Here is a 22,694-nt window from a genome sequence, read left to right as displayed (position 1 = left end):
GCTTGCTTACATCAGAGAAAGATCCTTTGTATTTTTAAGGGATTGTATCATTCCTGTGAGGAGGGAAATTCTATTATGTTGCCACATTGAGGGCACACAGGGAAACATTCAAACCCCACAGGCTCATCAGACCCGTTTCACAGTGAAAGGCGACCCAGATATTTGCCGTACCTGTGTGTCAGTTGCAAAGTGTGTATTAGAATGACTTCCTGCTTCAACTTGCACCTAGAAAGCTTTGTTGTGGTTTGGCTCCTGTACTGACGTACTGGGCATGCTCACTTTCAGTTCTACCTCGAAATTATTCTCATGGTAATCTGACTTGTTAGTGCTTGTCTGGTTGTCTTTAACTACATGCACAGAACTTAACCATGTGGTGAGTATATTGTGTTTATACTTACCAAACTTTAACTATGGAATGCGCTTAAAGGCGTATTAAGCCTACATGTGCTATTTGTGTCTCTGAGGGTCAATTTCAAGCCTTAAATGTGATTTTACGTGAATAATTTGAAAAGGTTTTCATTTAAAATGATTAATAACCAGAAGAAAACAAGAGAAACGCGTCACCGGAAGCACATGTAGCAGGACAGGTTATGGAAACTCCACCTGGTCATACCTGCTGGCTGATGTAATCACCTACATGACTTCATTCATGCTGATTTGTTTACATTTATGAAGCACTGAACAGTTTTGCATTTAACATGTGCTGGTACTGCTGAGGAGGAGGAGATATGACCTTTACTGGCTGCACTAGAGAACTGAGAATTTCTTCCTCTTTTTTAAAAAAAAGTCTAGTTTTATCAGGTTTCACTCTTTGCAGCTAAACTTTCCCTCCTCAGTCTTGTGGGGGTATTACTCTAACAATCTTTTAAAAGTGGATGCAAGCACCAAAATGTGCATGTTTGTCCATTTACAACAAATAATATGAAAAAAATCCCATTAACCACTTGAATTTTCAAAAGACTTTCCAAGATGACCACAGTTTCTACCTCAAGAAGCAACAATATTAGAGGAGAAATGCAACCGCTGGATGTATTTTATTATTATTATTATTATGTTTTTCACTTTGTGGAAGTCAAGATTACAACTTACAAATTTCCTGTAGGGCTTCTTTATGTCACAAGAAAGTGTAAAAGCCTAAATTATTGAAATGAAAAAAGAACTCAGCATATGAATCTGGTCAAATATACTGAAAGTGCGCCCTGGTTGTGCTTGCTTGCTGGTTGTGACTGAATCTCTTTGTGCCCTTATCATTCTGTTTAGTCTGTGCTATTTTGCAGACTGGAGGAGCCTGAGATAGGCACAGCGTCTTCAGTTTCTTGGAACTAAAGGTAAGAGTTCCATAATGGGTGAAGTGTGCAAGAGTGACTGAAACTGCTACAAGACCACTATAAACTCTATCAGCAAATTATCTTTGGAAAAAAAGGTTTAGTTGTGGTGCAGCGTTCCAGAGTAACCTTCTTTGGCATTTGCGTGGTTCTACGTTGTTTTGACATTGAGATCACACTGAAAGGGAAAGTTTAGTTGATTTTTATCTACGCTGTTTTCATTCTGTTTGACACACATATGTGCCTTCGAAACTCTGTCCCTGTCCATTTGCAAGACGCCACACGTGGCGTCGTACTTCAGCCAGTCAGAGGCATGTTCTGAAAGCACCTTTACCACAGTGTCTGGGTTGGACGGCGTGTGAAACAGTGTGCAGCAGACTCTGTGGCAGGGTTCTCTTGTTTTTGTGGTTGTGTCAGTAGTGTCACCCAATCATAAGAATACCTGTGTGCAACTCTTGAGTAACACCATGGTTATCAGCGCACAACCAGTTTTTCTTTAAAATGGTGTTTTGCTGCACTGCAGCCGAGGGTTAGAGATGAGAGCGTAGACCGTATATATAAGATGGGTGTCGCCACTGTGACACTACGAGCCTGAGGCTTCTCTCTCAGCAGAGTAGTGAAGGAGCACTCAGCTTGAGTGTTGCACCTTATCTTTCAGGATGTCCCTTTGTCGTTCTGCTCTATCCTCCAGTTCTTGGCTTCCGTTTATTGTAGCTCTTTGTGTCCCGACTCCAGATCCAACAGAAAAATGACTCATGACTGTTCTCATAATGGTCTGTGGAGTAACCCACCATCATGTTTATCTGCTGAGCTTCTAGAAAATCATTCTCACACATTTAAACAATCCAGTGATTAGATCAGATGGGAAGCATTCATAATGGAGATCATAATTTACCTGGAAAAAGGAGCTCCGGGTGGGAAATTTTAAGTGTCGAGGTAGTGAAAATCAATTTCTAAATAAATTCAATCTAAAAACCCCTAAATAACTACATACATTTGGATCATAAAGCTGTTTCTTAGTTATTTCTACACATTCTGCTGAATTCTGCAGTGACTGGTCAGCATCGGCCTAAACATGCCAATAGCTATTTTTGCTGCACTCTATAATCGTTCCACACAAACATTAAAAAAAAAAAAAAAACTTACTTCCAAAATTTCTTAAATGTAATAAAAACACAGTTTTACTATTCATGTGATTTAAAAAAAAAAAAAAAAAAAAAAAAAGCAGAATAGCTTCTTGTTAAAAATATTTTAATTTACACTTTTAATTTAAGGGTTCAGTTTAATTTCATTTGTACGGTGCCGAATCACAACAGAAGGCAATTTAGCTCTTTTATTTGTGCCAAAGACTTTTCCCTTTTTAGCTGCTGAACTGTTCTTTACATTTAACTTGACTTTGCCCCCATTTTAATTGATAAACCAGCTTCTTTTATTTTTTTTATCTTTCAGTTTAAATTCACAACATGATGTTTGTGTGTGTGATGTACACATGATTGTATCGTGTGTGAGTGTGTGTGTTATCTGTTTCTGTAAAGCACCGAATGCTGCTCAGTAGTTATTTCAAGCATGTCCATGTGAAATGATGGTTAACAAGATCTTCATCAGTAGAAGTCAGTAAAGCCCCCTCAGGTTATACTGCTTAGTTTCAGTCCATGTTTTCTCCACCTGCTGTGGGGAGAGAAAGTCCCCATCAGTGGGGCCAACCCCAAAGTTTAGGAACCATTGTGACTTTAGTATCGTTATAAAAATTTACTGGGAAATAATCTTTTCTGAAATAAACTTTATTAACTGTTTTGTAGCTTAAAAGCTTGCTGCGACTGACTGTTTGCACGAAAAGCAGATGCCCTTACTCCTGGTAGATGTGTATCGTCTTGTTTGTTTCTATTGCCAGCTGACAAGGTCATTATTCAAACACTTTGATTTTGTTATTCACTGCACAAAGAGTGCAGCTTTAGACTCAAATTAGTATCATTATGATGCCGCACAGATGAGCATCTCTGCAGAGAGATTTGTGTTTCAGCTGCAAAGAAAATCTTTCCAGAGGCGGTTTCACTTTGAATTTGTTTAGGTTTACTTGCTATGAGTAAGGAGGGTGACTAAGACATACAGTACTGACAGTAAATTTTATACTCTTTGACCTTTTATGTCTACCAGAGCATGTAGGCTTTCCCAGTTTCGCATTTACTTCTGTAATCTCTGGGCCATCAATTCCTGCATTGCATAAATTAAATTTTTTTTGTCAGAGGTTTCCTCCCACACTTGCTGTAAAGTAACATGGAGTTTGACTTTGTAAATGTGCAGGTCCAGCCTTTACCCCTGATACAGTTACACCATCACTTGACAGACAGCTGATTGAACATGAGGATAAACATGTGATTAGTGCCACAATCGAGCAAAACAAAAAGTGTATATTTATCTCATCAACATGATTTGGAGTCAGGTGAGTGACTGTGGGGAATATCTGTTAAAGGAAACATTTCCCTCCTCTTTGTATTATTGCATGAAAAATCACATCATTACATGCCGTATTGGTGGCGTGCATTAAACAGGAAGTGTAAATGACATATTAGGAAGTGGCCTTTTTCACTTACATACTTGAGTCCACCAAATAGATGTACCTCTTAGGGATCAAAGGTCATACTGTGGTGGAAAGTTGGCCAATTTGGGTGAATGTCCTCGTCATGTCACTGAGTGCGTATTCCAAAGGTTGAAAATTAGCAAAGAAAAAATAAAAAGTACCTTTTAGTGTCATTGGTCATCGGAAATTGAGTTCAAAAAACAAACAACAAAAGAGAGCTGTCCTTTTCAGATAACCTTTGAAGGGAATCACAGGCAATTATAGCCACACGCTGTGAAACAGAGACCGGGCGGAATCAAAATGCAGGTTTCCATGTTTCACTGATTGGAAATCTTTAACACACAAAGACAAAATCAGCACTGCCGTTAATATAGACACATTAGCGACATCAGCCAAGATACAGTTTAAGTACACGATCATGCTCTGCTTCAGTGTGTCACAGTACATGTTGGCATTCATGGTTAACTGTAGCTCCCCAGTACCAGCAGCACTCATGCAGCCCCCAAAAATGACATCCCACCACCATGCTTGACTGTAGGCAAGACACACCTGTCTTTGTACTCCCCACCTGGTTGCCACCACACACTCTTGATGTGCTCTTTGCCATGGTGGACCAACTTCTTTGGTCCACCATGGCGAGGGTTGTTTTGAGTGGAACCTGTCCTGTCCTGTATGTATGCACCCTGAAACTGCTGCAGCTCAGTTTCAGGGTGCTGGGTATATTCTTATAGCCTAGGCCATCTTTATGTAGAGTAACAATTCCTTTTTTCAGTTTCCTGTTTAACTCCTCTCTGGAGGGGAGAGGGAGGGGAAACAGGAGGACAAAGGAGGGGGGAACAACTAAGCTGCAGTGCCTCTGCACCTCACTGTACAATACCTTGTGCAATACTTTTTGTAAATAGTCAACAGTGCAATAGACTCAACACTTGAAATGTGCAATTCACTTGTATTTTTATTTTTTTATTCCTATTTATTCTATTTATCCCCTTTGTATATTTTATTTATATTTGTCTCTGTATTTATATATGTGTGTGTGTGTGTGTGTGTGTGTGTGTGTGTGTGTGTGTGTGTGTGTGTGTGTGTGTGTGTGTGTGTGTGTGTGTGTGTGTGTATAACAGTTCTGTAACTGTAACTTTGGTCGTTGCTGTGCTTTTTTTGGAAGTCGAATTTCCCAGAGGAACCCACCCGAGGGATTAATAAAGTTCTATCTTATCTTATCTTATCTTAGAGAATTCTTTCCCATTATGTGCCATGTTAGACTTCCAGTGACCAATATGAGAGAGTGTGAGAGCAATAACACCATATTCAACACACTTGAGGCCTTGTAACACTAATGAGTCACATGACACCAGGGAGGGAAAATGGCTAGTCGAGCACAGTTTGGACATTTTCACTTAGGGGTGTGCTCACTTTTGTTGCCAGCAGTTTAGGCATAATGGCTGTGTGTTGACTTATTTAGAGGTGACAGCAAATCTACACAGTTGTACACTTACTACTTTACATCGTATCAAAGTGTCATATCCTCAGTGCTGTCCCATGAAATGATATAACAGAATATTTACAAAAGTGTGAGGGGTGTACTCACTTTTGTGAGAATTTTGCTGAGTTCACCTCCTGCTGGCGAGCTGTTACCGACTTGGCAACAAGTGTCAAAGGGGAAAATGTGTATTCTCCTACTAGCTGGCAAGTTGTTGCTGCTGCTTGCCAGGTGAACGAGGTCAGCTGGTTGGGTGCAGGGTGTTGTTTTTTCACCTTGTAGACTTCAGATTAAGAATAACATTAATGCAACATGGAGCCTAAGAGGCAGGACAACCCCCCCAAAAACTGAAAATAACTTTACACTGGCCAAGGCAGCTGTAGGTGTCTACTTCAGAAAACATCCAGGCCGTTTACTTTTGACTTTATCTTTTTATAGATTTAAAATCACAATGGTGAAAGCACACATAATGTATATATATATATATATATATATATATATATATATATTATATATATGTATATATATATATATATATATATATATATATATATATATATATATATATATATATATATATATATATATATATATATATATGTATATATATATGTGTATATATATATATATATATACATATATATATATATATATGTATATATATATGTGTATATATATATATATATACATATATATATATATATATATATACATATGTATATATATATATATATATATATATATATATATATATGTATATATATATGTATATATATATATATATATATATATATATACATATATATATACATATATATATACATATGTATGTATATATATATGTATATATGTATGTATGTATATATATATGTATATATGTATATATGTATATATATATATATATGTATATATATATATATGTATATATGTATATATATATATATATGTATATATATATGTATATATATATATGTATATATGTATATATATATATATATGTATATATATATGTATATATGTATATATATATATATATGTATATATATATATATGTATATATATATATCAAATTTAGTGTCTACAGTAAGACATTTAATCTTTTTCTGATGGCACACTCGGATGGCTTGACTAATCACCCGGTGAATACATATCCTATCCTATCCTGTGGTTCTTTTTTACACTGTCCCTACAATATGTCACATAATGTCACTCATCACCAAGAAGAATGAAAACTGTTAACAGAAGGAAGTTGACTTTTAGAAATACAGCACAAAAAAACCCATCATCTTATGAGGAAGACAAGAGTGAAACACCGTGGGAAACCTTATGCGAAGGTATGAAAAACACAAAGATGAACCTTAAAAGGAAGTAAATTACCCCAGTGGATGAGCAATACAGAGCTGATAAACTGTGTAGGGGATCTGAAACACAGGACTTCCCTCGGGAGGAGCCTGAAGATGTACACTGTGACCTCTTTCCTCGTACAGGCTAAAAGTGTGACCACAGCAGGTACGGGCCGTTTTTAGTAATATGTGTGAGAGGAATCAACAGGACCGGATGGCTTAAAAAACAGTCACCTCACCACTGTGTGCGGTGCTATTTTTAATAGTCCTTACAGTCAGTGTTTAAACTCTGTGGAAAAGGTTAATAATCATTCTTGAGCCTAAAATACTACGGCTTACTGCTCGTAGCTTTATCATCTGTAGTATTTTTAACTAGTCATAGTAAACTACCGATGCTGTCATTAGGGGTGGTGTGACAAGGTGATAATGCATTAGTGTACATTTCCTTCCTCCTTGATCTAAAAATATGATACAACAGTTCATAATTACAACATGCTTTGGTTGTAGCAACAAGAGCCAAATAACAAATATGACTGTTATGAAGAAACAACATCTCAATGATGGCTGATGGATGAACTGTAATTCAAGGCTAAAATGACCGATGACAACATAGAGGATCCAAAAGCATGAAGAAGAAAGAGCACTTTTCAAAACAAAGCTCTTTCACATGAAAACAAGCAGATCAGATACTGAAGAGAAAAAACAAGCAGCAGCAGCAGCAGCAGGGTGTGTCTGGACGTGAACAGGAGATTGGTCAAATTTAAGTCCTGGAACCATTGTTCTGCATTCAGATTTCTTAATAAAGGCTCTTATGACAAATAACAGGGAAGTCATTGTTCTCTTTTAATTTAAGGTAAAATAAATAATAAAGAGGTCTCAACTCAAGCTGGATTAAAAGTTGTGGAAGAATTGTAGATCTGGCTTCAGGCCTTCAAGGTCTTGTTGTTGTTTGTTTGTGTTTCTATCCCGTGTAAAGTCAGATAAATAAAATCAATCAGCTGGTTAAAGCATATTTATGAGAGGTCACTGACTCTGCTGACCTGATAGCCTAAGGCAGTTGATTTTGTAGCTTTGGGCCTCTGACAGAAAAGCTTTGCTTTAGTTATTAGAAAACAGGCCTCTGACTGTGGATCTCAGGCTTCGTACCCACTTACATGCAACTAGGTCAGATACATAACCCGGAGAGAGGCCATGGAGAGCCTTAGCATCAGCAGCAAGACCTTAGAATCTATTTCAAAGCATGTGGGGAGACATAGAAGTGAGGGTAAACTGAGTGTGATGTGATTGTGTGTAATTTATTTGTGGATTTAATTTCCAGTTTTAATACAAAGAATTTCAATTACATTACTAATTTGACTTCAGGCAAGTTGAAACTTCTAATAAATGTATTCAGAGGGAGGAGTAACAATTCAGCTTTATTGGGTTTTTTTTCTTATTTAACTGCAGCTTTCTCAACATAATAGTGTTGTGATTACATCAGCCCGCAGAATAAAGCAGAGAGAGAACTCACGTGGTGAAGCAAGATGAGCTTATCCTAAACTGTAGCTTAAACCCGGCAGACTAACATCAATAATGTAGGAGTAGTCACGACGGTACCGTCTTCTCCTGTGTAAATTCTCTGACCTCATGACGGGTTTCACTGAAATGAAGGAAACAATAATAAGAAAACTCCACAGGATCTTTTTCTTTCTTTCTTTCTTTCTTTCTTATGAACTGATGAACTGCAAGACAAGTTCAGCCTGTGCGATCATCTCTAAATCAAACAGCGCTTTTATAAATAGCCACTTTTGCGTGTATTCTGCTTAGATCATCCACTTAGGCTACAAATGAGGCCCCAGGTACAAGCAGCTAAAGGTCGAAAGCTTCCTGTTAGAGGCCAAACACTGCTGTACAGATGTACTGCAACACTGTGTGAGTGCACCAGTCCCCTTTAGGCCACGCAGACGGCTCAATTATTGCATCATCAGTTTCTTCGATGAGATGGCTATATTTGGTTAGCTGTATTGTGAAGACTTCCTCTTGTACTGTAACAATGAAAAGCTGTCCACTTTAAGGGGGCAGGTGACATCTACAAACCACTGTAATGGGAGCGGTGATCCCTGTAACTGGGATTACTGGCATTTGTGCTCCTTTTGGTATTTTTGGCCTGATGGCAATGCATTAAAGTTGTCATGTTGGGACGCTGTGGGCTGACTGTCTCAGCCACTTCACTTTTTTACAGGTACAGACAGCTGAATGAAGGAAGCGAAATCACGTTAACATTATATCGTCTGTATAATATTTTCCTATTGTCAGAAACGTTAGCCTCACAGCCCACTTCTACTGTGGATCGAAAAAGTTTATAGGAAAAAAGAACACCCACTCCTGATGTACGGACTGTAGTTGTATTGTTAGAGTGAGTTTGTGTATTGGCATGCACTGTTAGAACAGACATGGACGTACTGTTTCTGAGCTGACTGCAGTTGTGTGAAGCACTGCGACAAATGTTCATATTGGCACTAAAACTATCTCCTATTTCAGGCTTTTGCTGAGTCTCCAGACGGTGGGCAGGTGCATCCTGTTCCTTTTCCTTTTAATTTGTCAGATGTGTCTCGAGAACTTGATTAAAGTCGATCTGTGGCAGATTAAATTAACTGGGCATGACCATGTATTTCATACTGCATGTTGGGACAAATATTGAGCTATGACGTTCAAGGAACTCTTTGTAGTTTGTACGGCACCGAGTACTCGCAGGAGGGCAGTGACCTCAATAAATGTGAACTGGAAGAAATTTGGTGCCACCCGACTTTTCCTAGATTTGGATTTCGCAGTGAAACTGAGTAACTGAGCAGGAAGGCCTTGTTCGGGGATGCGACCAAGAGCCCGATATTCATCTTAAGGCTTTAAGAACTCTCCTACAGAGGTGAGAGTACCTGAGCAGCACTCTATAAATCATGCTTTCATCTTGGAGCAGCTAAAGAGTAGCAGCTCTGAGTAAAAGGAGTATTTATCTGGTTTGCCAAGCAACATCTAAAGGACTCTCTGTGTTTAATGGGTTTTCTCTGATGTCATGTTGCAAAAACTGCCCTCTCTGGGCAGAATTTCAAACTCTGTATCTGTTAAATCCCAGCAACCTGTACCCTGCTGATGCAGTCCCTCCAGAGGAGAGCGGTGGTGGTATCTTCATGCTGTGAGGGGTAAATTTAGTGATAGCCGTGGCCACATGCAGAGAGGTTCTTAAAGAAATCTTTCTCCAGATGGTTCGCCTTTCGGCACTACGCTGATCTGAACTGAACAGTAAATGCAAAAGTTTCTGGTTTTCCATTAGTGATCTGAGCACCTCACAGAACATCTGAGAGAAAACCTGAAGACGCTTCTCATCCAATCTGATGGTGCATGCCAATATCAGACAGGAAGAATGAGTGGAGATAAGCTTGTGTAGATGTCAAACACATCAGTCTGGATACTTTTAATGTGTCATTGTGGGCTGAGTAGACAATAAGTCTTCAGGTGGTCTGTGTAGGTGGACTTTGGCTGCTCAGAACAACACAAACACAAAAGGGAAGGTAATATAGAAACACACACATGCACGCGGGATCGTATACACACAGCATCGTTTTATCTCAGTTCTGTGGTTGAGCATCGTCACATGCTTTTGCCACTAGGTGACGAGACCTGAACTCGTAGTGGGTGTCAAATCTATAAATCTAAAATGTCAAACAGAAAAAACTGTCACGGTGATTTTTAGACGGCCTTTATATTAAGAAGCATTGTTTATAAGCTCAGAAAAAAATCTAACTTGACCCTTTACCATAAAGTGCTGAAAATTCTCAGGACAACAAGAAAAAATGTGCCCCATCAGCAGCTTCCTGAATTCTTAATGAGAGTTCTTAGAAGCTCCACTTGTTTTCTTAGATCTAATCTCACTCTTGTGTTGAAACTAGACACTTTACGTGCTCCCCTTTTCCACACTCAGGCAGGAGTGCTCCTGTTTCTTTGTGGGCCACGAAATGCCATTAGAGGCCTGACTAATCAGCTAATACAAATGACAAGCCCCATAAACAAAGGCTGAAGAGAACAAAGGAGCCAGTGTCGTAAGAAAGCGTGACAACATTACAGCTGAGATACCTGTTAGACATGATGTCATGTTACAGCCTCTGTCCAAACCCAGAGGCGGGCGGTGTTAACACTGATAAGGTGAAGGGATTTTTTTTCTTTGTTGACTGAAGTCAGTGTTAAAGATGTAATAAGGTGGATACTGTCATTTTCAAGTGAATATTAACTTGTTGAGCAGGTGTCATTGCTACACTCCCATAGTGAGTGTGTTCCTGAACAGTAGAGTCAGAGCCTGGGGAACGTCTGTGATATATGTGGATGATGACGCCATAACACTGCAGTGAAATGCTGTACATTCATTCATTATTTAGAGAATTATTATTTAGAAAAGACAGGAAAGCAGAGAGAGAGAGTTTGGGGTAACACACAGGAAATGGTCCAGAGTGGACTCAAACCCAGGTGCCTGCAGTGACCTTTGATCATCTGCTATAGCAGCGCCCAAACTCTGGTATTTTATTAGTCTTAGTCAACAGGCATATGCCACTTTATTTGGTACACCCGTCCACCCTGCTGTTGAACGGTTGAACTTTGCATTTAACCATGTAGTCATGTGAACCTGGTGAAGTTCAAACTGAGCACATTTAAGTGGTTTTGACCGTGGCACTTTTGTTAGTGTCAGACAGGCTGATCAGAGTGTTTCAGAAACTGCTGATCCACTGGGATTTTCCCACACCAACCATCTCCAGGGTTTACAGAATGGTCTGAAAGACAGAAAATATCCAGTGAGCCGCAGGTCTCAGAGTGAAAATGCTTTGTTGATGCCTGGGTTAGATGAGAATGGCCAAATTGCTTCGAGCTGAGAGGGAGGGAACAGTAACTAAAATAACCTCTTCTTAAACCAAAGTACGGACACGAGCATCTCTGAACACATAACACATGAGACTGTGAAGCAGACGGGCTACAGAAGCAGAAGACCACACCGGGTGTCAGCCATCGACAGAAGATTAAGGCTACAAATGACCATAATTGGTGAATTCTACAACAAACGTTGTCCAATGAAGTTAAAGAAAAAAATGTTTCCTGGTTGAATTACTCTCAATTTCCACTGCAATATTCACATGTGAGGGTCGGAATTTGTCATAAAACCAGCTGGTGACATGACAGTGCCTACATTCTTCTTTTATGTGTAGTCTGTGGGGGTTGGAGTCCGCCTCCAATGACCATTAGAGCAAATGTAGCTCTCGGCACTTGTGTGATGGCTTTGTTTTTCATACCCAGAGGTTGCCACCTGATTGGTAACTGTTATTAAAAAAGCAAACTGATGTCATTTTTTTCTAGTTTTCCCACAGCCGAGTCTGTCCGGTGCTGCTTCGATTAAAATAGATGTGGCATTCATTGTACTTTATTTGTGTTGCATCAGGCCTGGTAGAACTGCAGGAGAGACTTTTTTAGAGCCAGTTCAATAACATCAATATTTACACCCTGCTTTTTATGAGGCTGCTATTCACTCTCTAATTTACAGCTCTGATTGGGCGGAAGTTAAAATGTCAACTTTTGCTGGAGTTTTTTCCCAAATGTCACTTTGATCCGGTGATGGGAACACAGAGACTCATTGTATTTCAAAATTCTCCAGCGTGTCTCATCCGTGGAGCTCAAGCTTGCCGACTTTGGCCTCACAGTTTCAGAGAAGTTACCGACTACTATGTGTTTAAAGTTTCTTTCAAGCCTCATTGTTTAGGAGTTTATTAGTGTGTAGCTTGTGGACTGCAGAGAAGTGTCAGCATTACATCCTATATTTATGCCTGACCAGTTTTCTACAGAGACAAACAAAACAGGAGCGAGAAATGCTTAGTAGAAACCATGACAGGAAAGTAGTGTATGTCAACAGAGCTTCCATTATTTAATGAGCTTAAATGTATATGCACTCTCACAAAATGATGTATAATAGCTCGGTCGGGCTATTATTCCACAATGTACAAAAACAGACTTTCTTAAAAATAACAAACAGAGGAACTCTGGGCCTTTTTGCTTTGAGGCAACAGCGCTAACTGCTGTGTGTTTAATGATATGTATTTGATGATTTTCATTTAAAATTGAACTGAAATAAACAGTAAAACCTTGAAATCTCAGAATTAAATTAACATGTTATCTAATTACTTTTTATTTCATGATATTGCACCTTTAGGATCTAGGAGGAATATAACAAATATCTACCAATATACTTCTTTGGCCCTCAGAAGTCACGATTATTAACAACACATGTGTGTGGATGACCCGGAGGGTAATGTACTCCGGCCTCTGAGCTCTATTAAGTTTCAGTCCCAGTACATTAAGGGTGAAACTTACACATTCACGTATGACTAGCTTCATGATTTTTACATTCTAATTCTAAAAATGATATTAAGATGAGCTAAACTGCCTCAGGGGAAGCTGGTCAGAGGGTGCTGTGAACTCAAAGGTGTCTGAGGGTGTTGTAAAGGGGAAGCAGTGTAACGGTTGCACCAAATATGTGGCTTCCTGTGCTGTTGCTCAGCACACACACAAGTAAATATCACAGCGGTTGAATACCTGTGAGTAGAACTAATGTCAGGCCCGAAAGATGAACAGCGCCGTGTTTTATGTTTTTTAATGTCACTTCTGAGGTTTCTCAGAATGCATTTGTGGTCTGTGTTAAGCATTTTTCATTGAATGAAATGTCATAGCAGGATGTGTACGATCATCCGAACAGACGATGCTGTGGTGTGCGAAGGCTTCATGCTGCCTTTGATTAGGTGGGAAGTGGCACCACCGTGTGGCCAGTCAGCAGTGCAACGTGCAAATAAAAAGTGCATCAGGTTGGTTTACAATAATCTTTATTAAACGTCTATATGCAGAATTCAACAACCAAAATAGAATACTCAATTACATAAATTACAGAAGCACATAACAGTGAAAAGGAACATAATTATTCCAATGACTTTCACAGTTTACATTCATGTCGGCCTAAAAATTCAAAAACAACTCAGAACCAGCTGGCATTTTTAAAACTCTGTTCAGGTTGGACTGATGCAGTATACGATTGTTTGACCTTTATTTACTATGAAGATGTGGCCTATCAAGAGTACGAGGTGCCAGTTAGTAAAGTCTATATTAAAACCTGCATAATGGAGATTTTTTTCTTTATTGTAGTGTTCCATGTTAGCCACAGAGTCTTTAATAATTGTAGACCATGATCAAATCCTTGCAGTATTTTTTTATATTGTGAGAGTTAAAGGGGACCCATTCCTTTTCCTTTTATATATATTTATATATAGTTTAAACATGTTAAACATTACCAGTGTTTTTTTAAAAATGAGGTCAGAATATGTATAATTATTCCGTATATTACATTCTATTGGGGGTCAGTGTGACGTGATATAAGGCAGTCATTCCTAATATGAGCATATCAGGGGTGACAGAGGGAATCTTCCTATCGCTGTACAAAAACTGTCTGCAGTTCAGATGGTGGTGCAGCAGAGGGCGCTCACAAACTACTTATTATTGGACAGAAGTGAATGGCGCTAAATGGCTAAAACAAATAATTTACAAAATAAAAAATAAACATTGTTTAAAAACGTGAGTCCAAGAATAAAAATATGCAGCTGGAGATGAGCAGAATATTTCCAATTTAAATATCTAGCTCAAAAATCCAGTTTGCTTTTATTCTAACTCGTTTATTTAGGGCCACAAGTAACATACCAGTCCAACCAGACCTCCAGTTCTATTGAAGCTTGATGACACCCCAGTAGGTATCGTCATTTAGAATTTCACCTGTTATGTTTATGCTGACACTGTCCAACGGTCTAAGTTTGACAATCTTGGCCAACCACACTGAGTTCTCTGATGAGGCCGGGTAGATGCCCTTAGCCAGTGTCTTAGTTTTCTTATCATGAAAGCCAGTTCTTTTCACAAGCACACGTCTCTCCCGTGAATCTTCCCTGAAGGTCACCTGGGCGTAAAAGAAGTAGGTCCCGTTTTCCTGGACGATGATGGACGTTCCACACAGGGTAAGGGTTTTGTTTCGATTTTGTTTCGAAACAGGATCTGTAGGAAATATGGAGAACGTTTCTTTAATCACTCAGTTATTTTAAATTCATTTTTAATAATTGATTTTTAACCTTTTTTTCTTGTTGTTGTTTTGTGTAATCAACCCAAATGTTCACGTCAGGTGTGATTTGAGGCCACAGGGGAAGGGTGGATCAAGTGAGTTAACGTATACACCATTATCCTTCTCAGTATGTGGGGGGGAGGGTAAGGGGCTCCAGAAAAGTAAGAAAAATTCAGAAACTTTAGCACGTGATGTTCAGTTCAATGGATGCACCATTGCGCTTCATATCTGATATTTTTGATGGTAGCGCTGCAGCTGATGTTCAGCAGCATCGATAAATACTGCATCATTGTTAATTACTCTCTAATTTACATCTTTGATTAGGCAGACGGGAAAATGTCAACTTTTGCTGGAGTTTCTTCCAAATGTCTCTCGGATCCGGTGATGAGAACACAGAGACTGGTAGCTGTTGACTCAGACCTCACAGTGGAGTAGTTTCTCACTGTATGTGGGAAAGTTTTCTTTGAAGCTTTGAAGGTTAATTATAGCTTGTGGACTGCAGTGAAATATCTCAGATTAATATCTAATCTTCTGTGCTTGACCAGTTTTCCACAGAGGGAAACAAAACAGAAGACGGAGGCGAGCTGGGTTAACCTTTGTTGTCTAAATCAGTTCAGTACGTTTAAATGTGAAATATAGAATGATATCTGACAGTAAATCGGTATAAGCGTTATTACGGTAATTGAATGCTGGTTTTTCCACTTTACACACGTTTTCTTTGAGCGTACAGAAAAGAATCGGGTGAATACCCGAGTCAGGGATAATAATAACTATTAATAAATGAATATTTTAGTGCTCAACATTGACACGCTGAATGCCGGTGGGTGTGCAACCCATGCCTTATTAATCTGTCAACTGAAGTGAAGAAAACCACATGAAAGAGGAAATGGAGGAAACTCTCCAACCGACTTGTTTTTTTTAATGACTAACAAAAAGTGTCTTTTTTTCTTGAATTTCCTGAAAGGAAGTGCTTTTTCCTCTCTGCTTCAGATCAGTGGGCCCCATAATCACAGCTGAATAAATACACCAGGTAAACAAAGCTGATCTTCCAATTAGTGTCTAATTTTCCTGCAACATACCACCTGACGAACTTGTGAAATCTGCTGCTGTGGGCTGTAATTATACGTTAAGTCGGTGCAGCCCACATTACAGAGCTGCTTCGGGTTTCTTGTGGTTTTAGAAACCCACTTCACACAGGAAAACTGCTGCATAGTGGGAGGAAAACAGTAAATGAGATTGGAAACATAATGAGGCTGCACGGCTCTGTGTTTCTCAACGGTTTAACCCGTGCAGAGGATTTCTTTGTGGATGTGGTGAACTTTTAAAACGTAGATGTAATAGTTATTCGTCAGCAGGATAAGTATGATAACTTTTATCTCTTCAACACAATAAACCTCATGGTTTTAATCTGTTCTACCGCTGGCATAAAAAATACCTTCTCCAAATGTAGCCAGTAACTTCTCCACAGCTATAAGACCAAAGTGAATTATAAAGGGAACCGTGGGACAGAAAATGAAATATAATATGTCTCTTTGTGCCGTTGCCAGACCACAATGGAATCTGAAAAAAAGTAACATCTTCACTTCTGCCTGTTGTCAAAACTACAAACTAAAGAGCACATTAACCTCACAACTAAACGTGTCACAATATACCTGTACTGATGACATCTCAAATGTCAAATAGATAATGTGAAATAATCAGTCCAACCTAGCATTTTGTAGATGGTCACACTGCATATTAATGCTATCTTGAAAAAGAAGAAGAAAACTGCTCACAAAATAATGTTGATGCAACTGACAAAGAGATTAAATAAAACGATCTCTTCAATGTGGAAGGTAAACCCCAACAAAAAGGGGTAACGTGTGAAGAAATAACCATGTTAATCCCAAGAGGGGTCTTTACCTAACCCATAATCTGTATATAAAAGATGGAAGTAGCCTCTGAGTTTGAAAAGTGAAGCCAATGCAAAAATACCTCAACCCAGCTTCACAGGGGCCACATCCATCTTTCATATACAGCGTGGCGTTGAGAAAACGAGGCGTCTTTAAAGTCGCATCTCTGTTCCAAGCTTTGCACAACTTTAGATCACAGCAGGATCCGAACATGACCAGATTCCCAATGCCGTTCCTGCGTTTGGCTTCTTTCCTCCTCACCCACACCGGAGCTGGTGTATTCTTGACTTAGTGGTTTTAATAACAGATATGGCCTGCTCTTGTCGTAAAGGGATTCCTATCAGACTGTTAATGTAGTAACACATGAAAACACTTTGGAGGGGAAATAAACTTGTACCTGCAGTGTATTAAAAAAGGAAATACTAATAAATCCATCCACTGTCAGACTGGTTAACTGAAACATGACGTCAGCTTTTATCACCCATCCACTTTAGATTAGAGATAAAACACAGAGAAACACAGCAGTATATCAGTTTCCTGTCTAAGTTCTAAGTATTTGAGAACATGTGCCTTCATATAGAATTTGTAGAAAGTTGTACCTTTTTTTCTTTTCTTTCACAGAGTCTAAACAGACTCAGTTAGTTAACCCCAGGTTGGTTGAAATATTCAAATTAGGTGTTATTTTGTTATTTACTTGTTTGTTCACACCCCTCCCCCTCAACCCGCCGTGTCCTCGTGCGCCTCATTTGAAGGCTGCCCACGTTTTTCAGAATGACTTTCAGCTGCTACTGACATGTCTGAGCTCGTTGCACTCAGCATCTGTAGGCGTCCAGTTTAACAGTAGTTTTTATGCATGGCAGGCATCATCGTGATACGAGATCAGTAACAAGTGAGAGTTGTCTCTTTGGATGTGTAGCAGAGTTAAGATTTGTCTGTGTGATCATTAAAAGTTGGTGTAAAAAGACATAGTAAGAACAAGGGATACGGTTTTCTCATGAAACTCATGATTGTCAGAGCATGCCAACTTCCCACATGAAAAGACGTGAGCTCACCTTCAGACGGACGTCCATTATGGTGGGAAATCTGGATGAATGGGTGAGAGCTTCCTGAAATGCAAAATAATTTAAAGGATTATGACATTTTCAGTCTTACGATTATGTGATTGTCCATGATAAATGTGACAAATGATATTTACCTGACTTAAAAGGTTCCTGAGTCTGCCTTTGTATGCGACCTGAATGAGTTGAGTTGATGGTCTCTGGTGTAGGGACTCCAACCTTGAGGAAAAATCAAAACATGCTCAACAAGTGTGCCGTAAACCTCCTTTCTTTAAGAAGGTCACCATAGATATTTGTGGTTGCAAAAAGACTTCAATTTCTATAGAAATCTGTGAGCTGACCTCTATACACAAGTTACTCCTCAGTTTGTGAGCTCAATCTCTCATTTCAGTATGCTTGTTGGCTAACAACGTGTCAGTCATCCGCTGTTAAGCACTGAACAAGCGGCTTCACAGTGAGACCCAGCCTTCCTGGTCAAATCTGACTTATTTGTAACCAATATGGTGAAAAAAATCCTCCAGAGGTTTCAAAACTCAAGACTTCTGAATCTAATAGATGATGTCAGTGAAGCTATATCCATCTTTTGTACCGTTCCTGGCTGTTTGTCTTATATTGTTTTTCAAGTACTCACATTTCCCTTTAGCCTTTACCTTTTCCACTATTGTAAATAAGGATGTGCTCTTGCAGTACAAACTGGAATTAAAGGAAATTACAGCCTGCTTCGTTTTCAGTCAATATCCTGAAAATGTTTTGAACATGAAGTCATAGGAATTGTTTGTGTTTATGCACGATCAATACTCCACTTAAGGAAATCCCAGAAAAGTTTTTACAGAGTTCACAGAATTGGGGAATGACTAAAATCAAAGTATTATAGAAGGTGAAAGATGTACCCATGAGGAAGGATACATCTTTCACCGTCTTCAAATACTGTGATCGCAGTCATTCCCCAACACTCTGTATGTTGTTCTCATGGCCACGGATAGGTGGCCATGAGAACCTGCATTTTAATGGTAGTGGTTATTATGAAAATATACTGTTTAAAGGCTGGGAAAACCTGCAGTCAGCTGAGACTGAAGTCGCTTGGATGAGTGACGAAAGATTTCTGCCCCAACCCCGATAAGGATAAGCGTAAGAGAATGGATGGATGGATGCACATAGAGAAATTCTCAGTTTCAGTCTGCAACAGCTCCACTTCTCTAAAGGCTCTATTTTATAGTTGCCATGTTTAACAGACACTGGAGAGACTTTTCAAACACAATGAGTTTCTGTGTTCCCATGAGAGTGCTATCTGACAAAATCATCAAAGATGAAGGTTTTCACTTCCACCTAGAAACAAAGAGTGACTAATGGCCCTGTAATTGTGAGGCAGATGTTGTTGGCCTTATTTTCTAATTCTGGGGATGTTTTTTAGAAGAAGAAAAAAGAAATTAAAAGAACCCAAGAGCTTAAAGCATTCTTCCTTTTGTTGAGCAAGCAAGAGGAACTCATGGTGTTGCTGCCATCTAGAGGCACAAACTGGGTATCTAGAGCTGACTTAATGTCTTTGAATAAACCGATAAGGGTAGATGTGGGGCTCATTTTATTTACTTTACCGTAATAAATATGGTATTTACACAAATTACAAGCAGCAAAGCATGTGCTTTTACAAGTGCGTTCTTGATGCAAACTAAGATATGCAAACTAAGATATGACCCCGCTAGCAGTCAACATGAATCTCAGTGAAATCTGTGTTTGTGGCAGGCATACTGACCTCTGCTGGCTTCTGATTCATTGTAGCGAGATGTACAGCCATAATCACCATGGCCACGGTGAGGAGACAGCACCAAGCCTGCAGCAGCAGGTGCCTATAAGACGACCTTGGCTGATCCTCCATTCTGTCAGACAAGTACGCACAAAACCATTTAACAAATCGGCCTTTCATTTGAGAGAATGACTTTAATTAGTATATCTTCTGGCATAAGTTAACACCAGTTAATCAAGATTTTGACTGCTCTAAATATTCTGTTTCACAGGTTTCTTTCTTCATCTCTTGGCTCTGTCACTGAGGCCTCAAAGGTGGCGGAGCATGCAGAGCTCCACTTTGACCCAGGACCCTCAAATAAAAAAAAAATCAAGACTTCCATTTCCTAGTTAAATAAACATCAGGATCAAAAATAACCTTTTTACTTTTATTACAAAGTTTTCTTGATATCATATCCGCATCTTTTAAATGTTAATATATTAGAAGGATTATTTTGAACAGCGAATCATGCAAAGCCACTCTAGTAGACACTGAGAACAAATTTACCATTGTTAAAGCTCCAAGAAAGTTTTATTACCTAGTATTCAACAATATATCCTCTCATTTGTGATGTCATGACCTCTTTAATTTTAAATTGCGCCCCTTTAGGGGTGAGTGGGGTCTGGGAGGGTCACTTGAGCAACTATCGCAGTATATTTCTGCAGAAAGAGCGCATTTTTTCTTCAGCGTGCTTCACCTATTGTGCTTTTGGGACTTGTACACCTCCACCTCTTCCATTAGGTCAGAGTGCAAAGCCAGACAGTGAGATGAGTTGCAAGTAAGTTCTCACTTTCGCTGTCTTATGAAATGACAACTTTCTAAGAGAAGTCACTGAATTCTTGCCCTGATGAAGTCAATGTGACATGTTAACATGACTCAAAGAAGAACTGGCCTCAATAATCCTGTGACCACAAGCACACACATTTAAACCAGACCCCACAGAAATCATTTACATGGCTCCTAGAATGGCTGCTTTGCACTTGCCGTGTTATGGTTAACCTAACCATGCTGCTGCTTGTCTGGGATTTTACCTCAGTGGGAGTTTTTTTGTCCGGTACACAGGGTTTCTATGGTTCAACATTTTGTGGTCTGCTTGTTTATTTGTAATGACATAGACAGAAACCACTCAGTGATTGCAAAAAATGCCACTGACCCTGAACTGTGCGTCCAATGCACATTGCTATGGTTTAATTTACATTCCAGTGAGGATGCACAGCAGGCTTCACATAGTTGCACTTGTGCCTGGGTTAGACAGTGAAAACACTGGTTCAACCACTCAGTCTGCAATTCGCTCACGATTTTGTCTCTTTAATCTGAATTCTAAAATCGATATGGATAGCAATTCATTTTCTGGGGGGGAATTAGTCAAAAAGTGTCATTAAATCACTACAAAATCCGAAAAATAAACAAAGGGACATATTATTGGGCTCTTTACATTACTACGCTCTACACAGTTCTGTGTGAAAGCTGAAAAATCGTATCCCCGAACACGCCTTCCCTTTTCTGTAAAAACTTTCTATATTCTGTCATGTAAGCATCACAGCAGCAGCACTGAGCTCAACCACAGACCTCTGAATGAAAACATTCACAAAGAAATCACAGGAATTTAAGACAATATATACAATAGGATCTAAATCAATCTTGACTCACCTAGTGTGTGTTGCACTCTCACTGTCCAAATTCATGTGGTGCTTGTCTCTCAAAGACATGTCAGGTTGTCAGGGTTTTCCCTGTTACATGAGCTTGTAGTGAAGATTAGATGGAGTTTTTTTTCTTTTTATAGAGTAGTTTGAGAGATGGGAGGAAGGAGGCTGTGGTGTAGGTGGTGGGGCGGTGAACAGCACAGAGCTACAAACCAGCTCATACAGCCTGGTGTGAAACTGAATAAAACCTAAAAACCAAAATTACATGCAGTTTCATGCATTTCCAATGCACAATGACTTTAGAGTAAGAGAAACATATATTTACAAAACAGACGAGTAAAAAGGTGCAAAATGCCGTAAAAGATGTAAAGATAAGCGTCGTTCCAGTGGTGCGGCCCCTCGCTGACACATTCATGTGTGTTGTGGGTGGTTTGTGATTTCCCACGTTTATAGGTCAAAGTCACCCTTTTCTAACACCCAAACAAATGACAGGGGCTTTTTTTTCTTCTTCTTAACTGACCTGATGTGTGATGAGGAAATACAGTGTGTGTGCAATAAAGCACGCTATACAGGTTCCTTGTTGATGAGTTGCGGCCACGTTGTGTCACTCTACAGAGTCTATTTTAATCACAACTAATCAGCTTGAATGTAGCCTGAATTTAGATCTAAGGCTATTCAGAGGGTGAGAGTGAGAGTTATTCATGCATTTATAATTGCAGCTTGTAGATAAAAGCGCGGGAAATATATAGCTGCATCGGGCCATTCGGTGGCTCACGTGTTGAAGATAACTGACTGCAGATTAGAAGGCCAACGTGTTATTTTTACGTTTTCCTGTATGTTGAAAAAGGAATCGATTGCCCGCTACTTTTAACATCAGGCCTCAAACTTTCACTTTGATACAGCTAATCACATGACTCTGAGCCTAGTGCTCATTATGCTGCTGCAGCCTCTCACTGCTGGGGGACTTCCCATGATGCACTGAGCACTTCTCTTCTGTTGCCTTCTTTTCACCCCCCCTCCATGCAAGAAATGCCATAACTGCATATTTTCATGAGACAGACTTTTGTTTTCCCTGTGCTCCAGGTTACTTTTTGCTTTTTGCTTTCTTTGTTGTTTGTGGTATTTCTACTTTTTTCACTTCCCCTTCCTCTTACTCCTTAACTAGTTATGGCACACAAATGCTTGTCCAAGAACTTCTGCTAGAGAGCTTGTCCTGTAAAAAAAAAAAAATTTAAAAGAGACCCTGTTGATACCATACACTTGCTCGGGGGGGGGGGGTTGTCTGGTCTTTTCTTTGTAATACAAGTATACAACATAAATCCACTTGACATGTATTCGTGTATACGTGTATTCTGTATTCGTTCTTACTGTTACTTCTTTGCATGAGTTCAAAGGAATCCTTTCTTTTTCAAACACTTGGCCTGGGCAACTCATTTT

At 39.2% G+C, this 22,694-nt stretch overlaps 1 protein-coding gene and 1 long non-coding RNA gene across 2 annotated transcripts; one reads left to right on the top strand and one right to left on the bottom strand.

Annotated features, from left to right (window-relative positions):
* The first annotated feature begins 244 nt into the window (after positions 1–244).
* Positions 245–20,543, top strand: LOC146659927 (uncharacterized). Its single transcript, XR_014913678.1, has 4 exons — positions 245–373; positions 1,278–1,328; positions 19,611–19,719; positions 19,847–20,543. It is a non-coding gene; the product is annotated as an uncharacterized LOC146659927 (long non-coding RNA).
* lta (lymphotoxin alpha (TNF superfamily, member 1)) lies at positions 14,466–21,694 on the bottom strand. Its single transcript, XM_085421931.1, has 5 exons — positions 21,265–21,694; positions 19,585–19,708; positions 17,972–18,053; positions 17,829–17,882; positions 14,466–14,820 (listed from the first exon to the last, which is right to left on the bottom strand). The coding sequence occupies exons 1-5, from the start codon at positions 21,321–21,323 to the stop codon at positions 14,498–14,500; spliced, it is 642 nt and encodes a 213-aa protein (XP_085278057.1). The 5' UTR covers positions 21,324–21,694; the 3' UTR covers positions 14,466–14,497.
* Between the last annotated feature and the right edge of the window lie 1,000 nt (positions 21,695–22,694).

Source organism: Rhamphochromis longiceps, linkage group LG11, assembly GCF_057381845.1.
Source record: "Rhamphochromis longiceps isolate RC_006_pf linkage group LG11, R_longiceps_female_GT1.1, whole genome shotgun sequence".
Taxonomy (NCBI): Eukaryota; Metazoa; Chordata; class Actinopteri; order Cichliformes; family Cichlidae; genus Rhamphochromis; species Rhamphochromis longiceps.
The sequence above is the reverse complement of the archived record's forward strand: the minus strand, read 5'-3'. Positions and strand labels throughout refer to the sequence as shown.

What these genes read in the sequence shown, in the direction of transcription:
- lta (XM_085421931.1), bottom strand. Translation starts at nt 21,323, where the DNA reads ATGTCTTTGAGAGACAAGCACCACATGAATTTGGACAGTGAGAGTGCA. An exon ending in GAGAGTGCAACACACACTAG is followed by an intron (nt 19,709 to 21,264) that starts GTGAGTCAAGAT and finishes CTTGTCTGACAG; the next exon opens with AATGGAGGATCAGCCAAGGT. An exon ending in TCAGGAACCTTTTAAGTCAG is followed by an intron (nt 17,883 to 17,971) that starts GTAAATATCATT and finishes TTTGCATTTCAG; the next exon opens with GAAGCTCTCACCCATTCATC.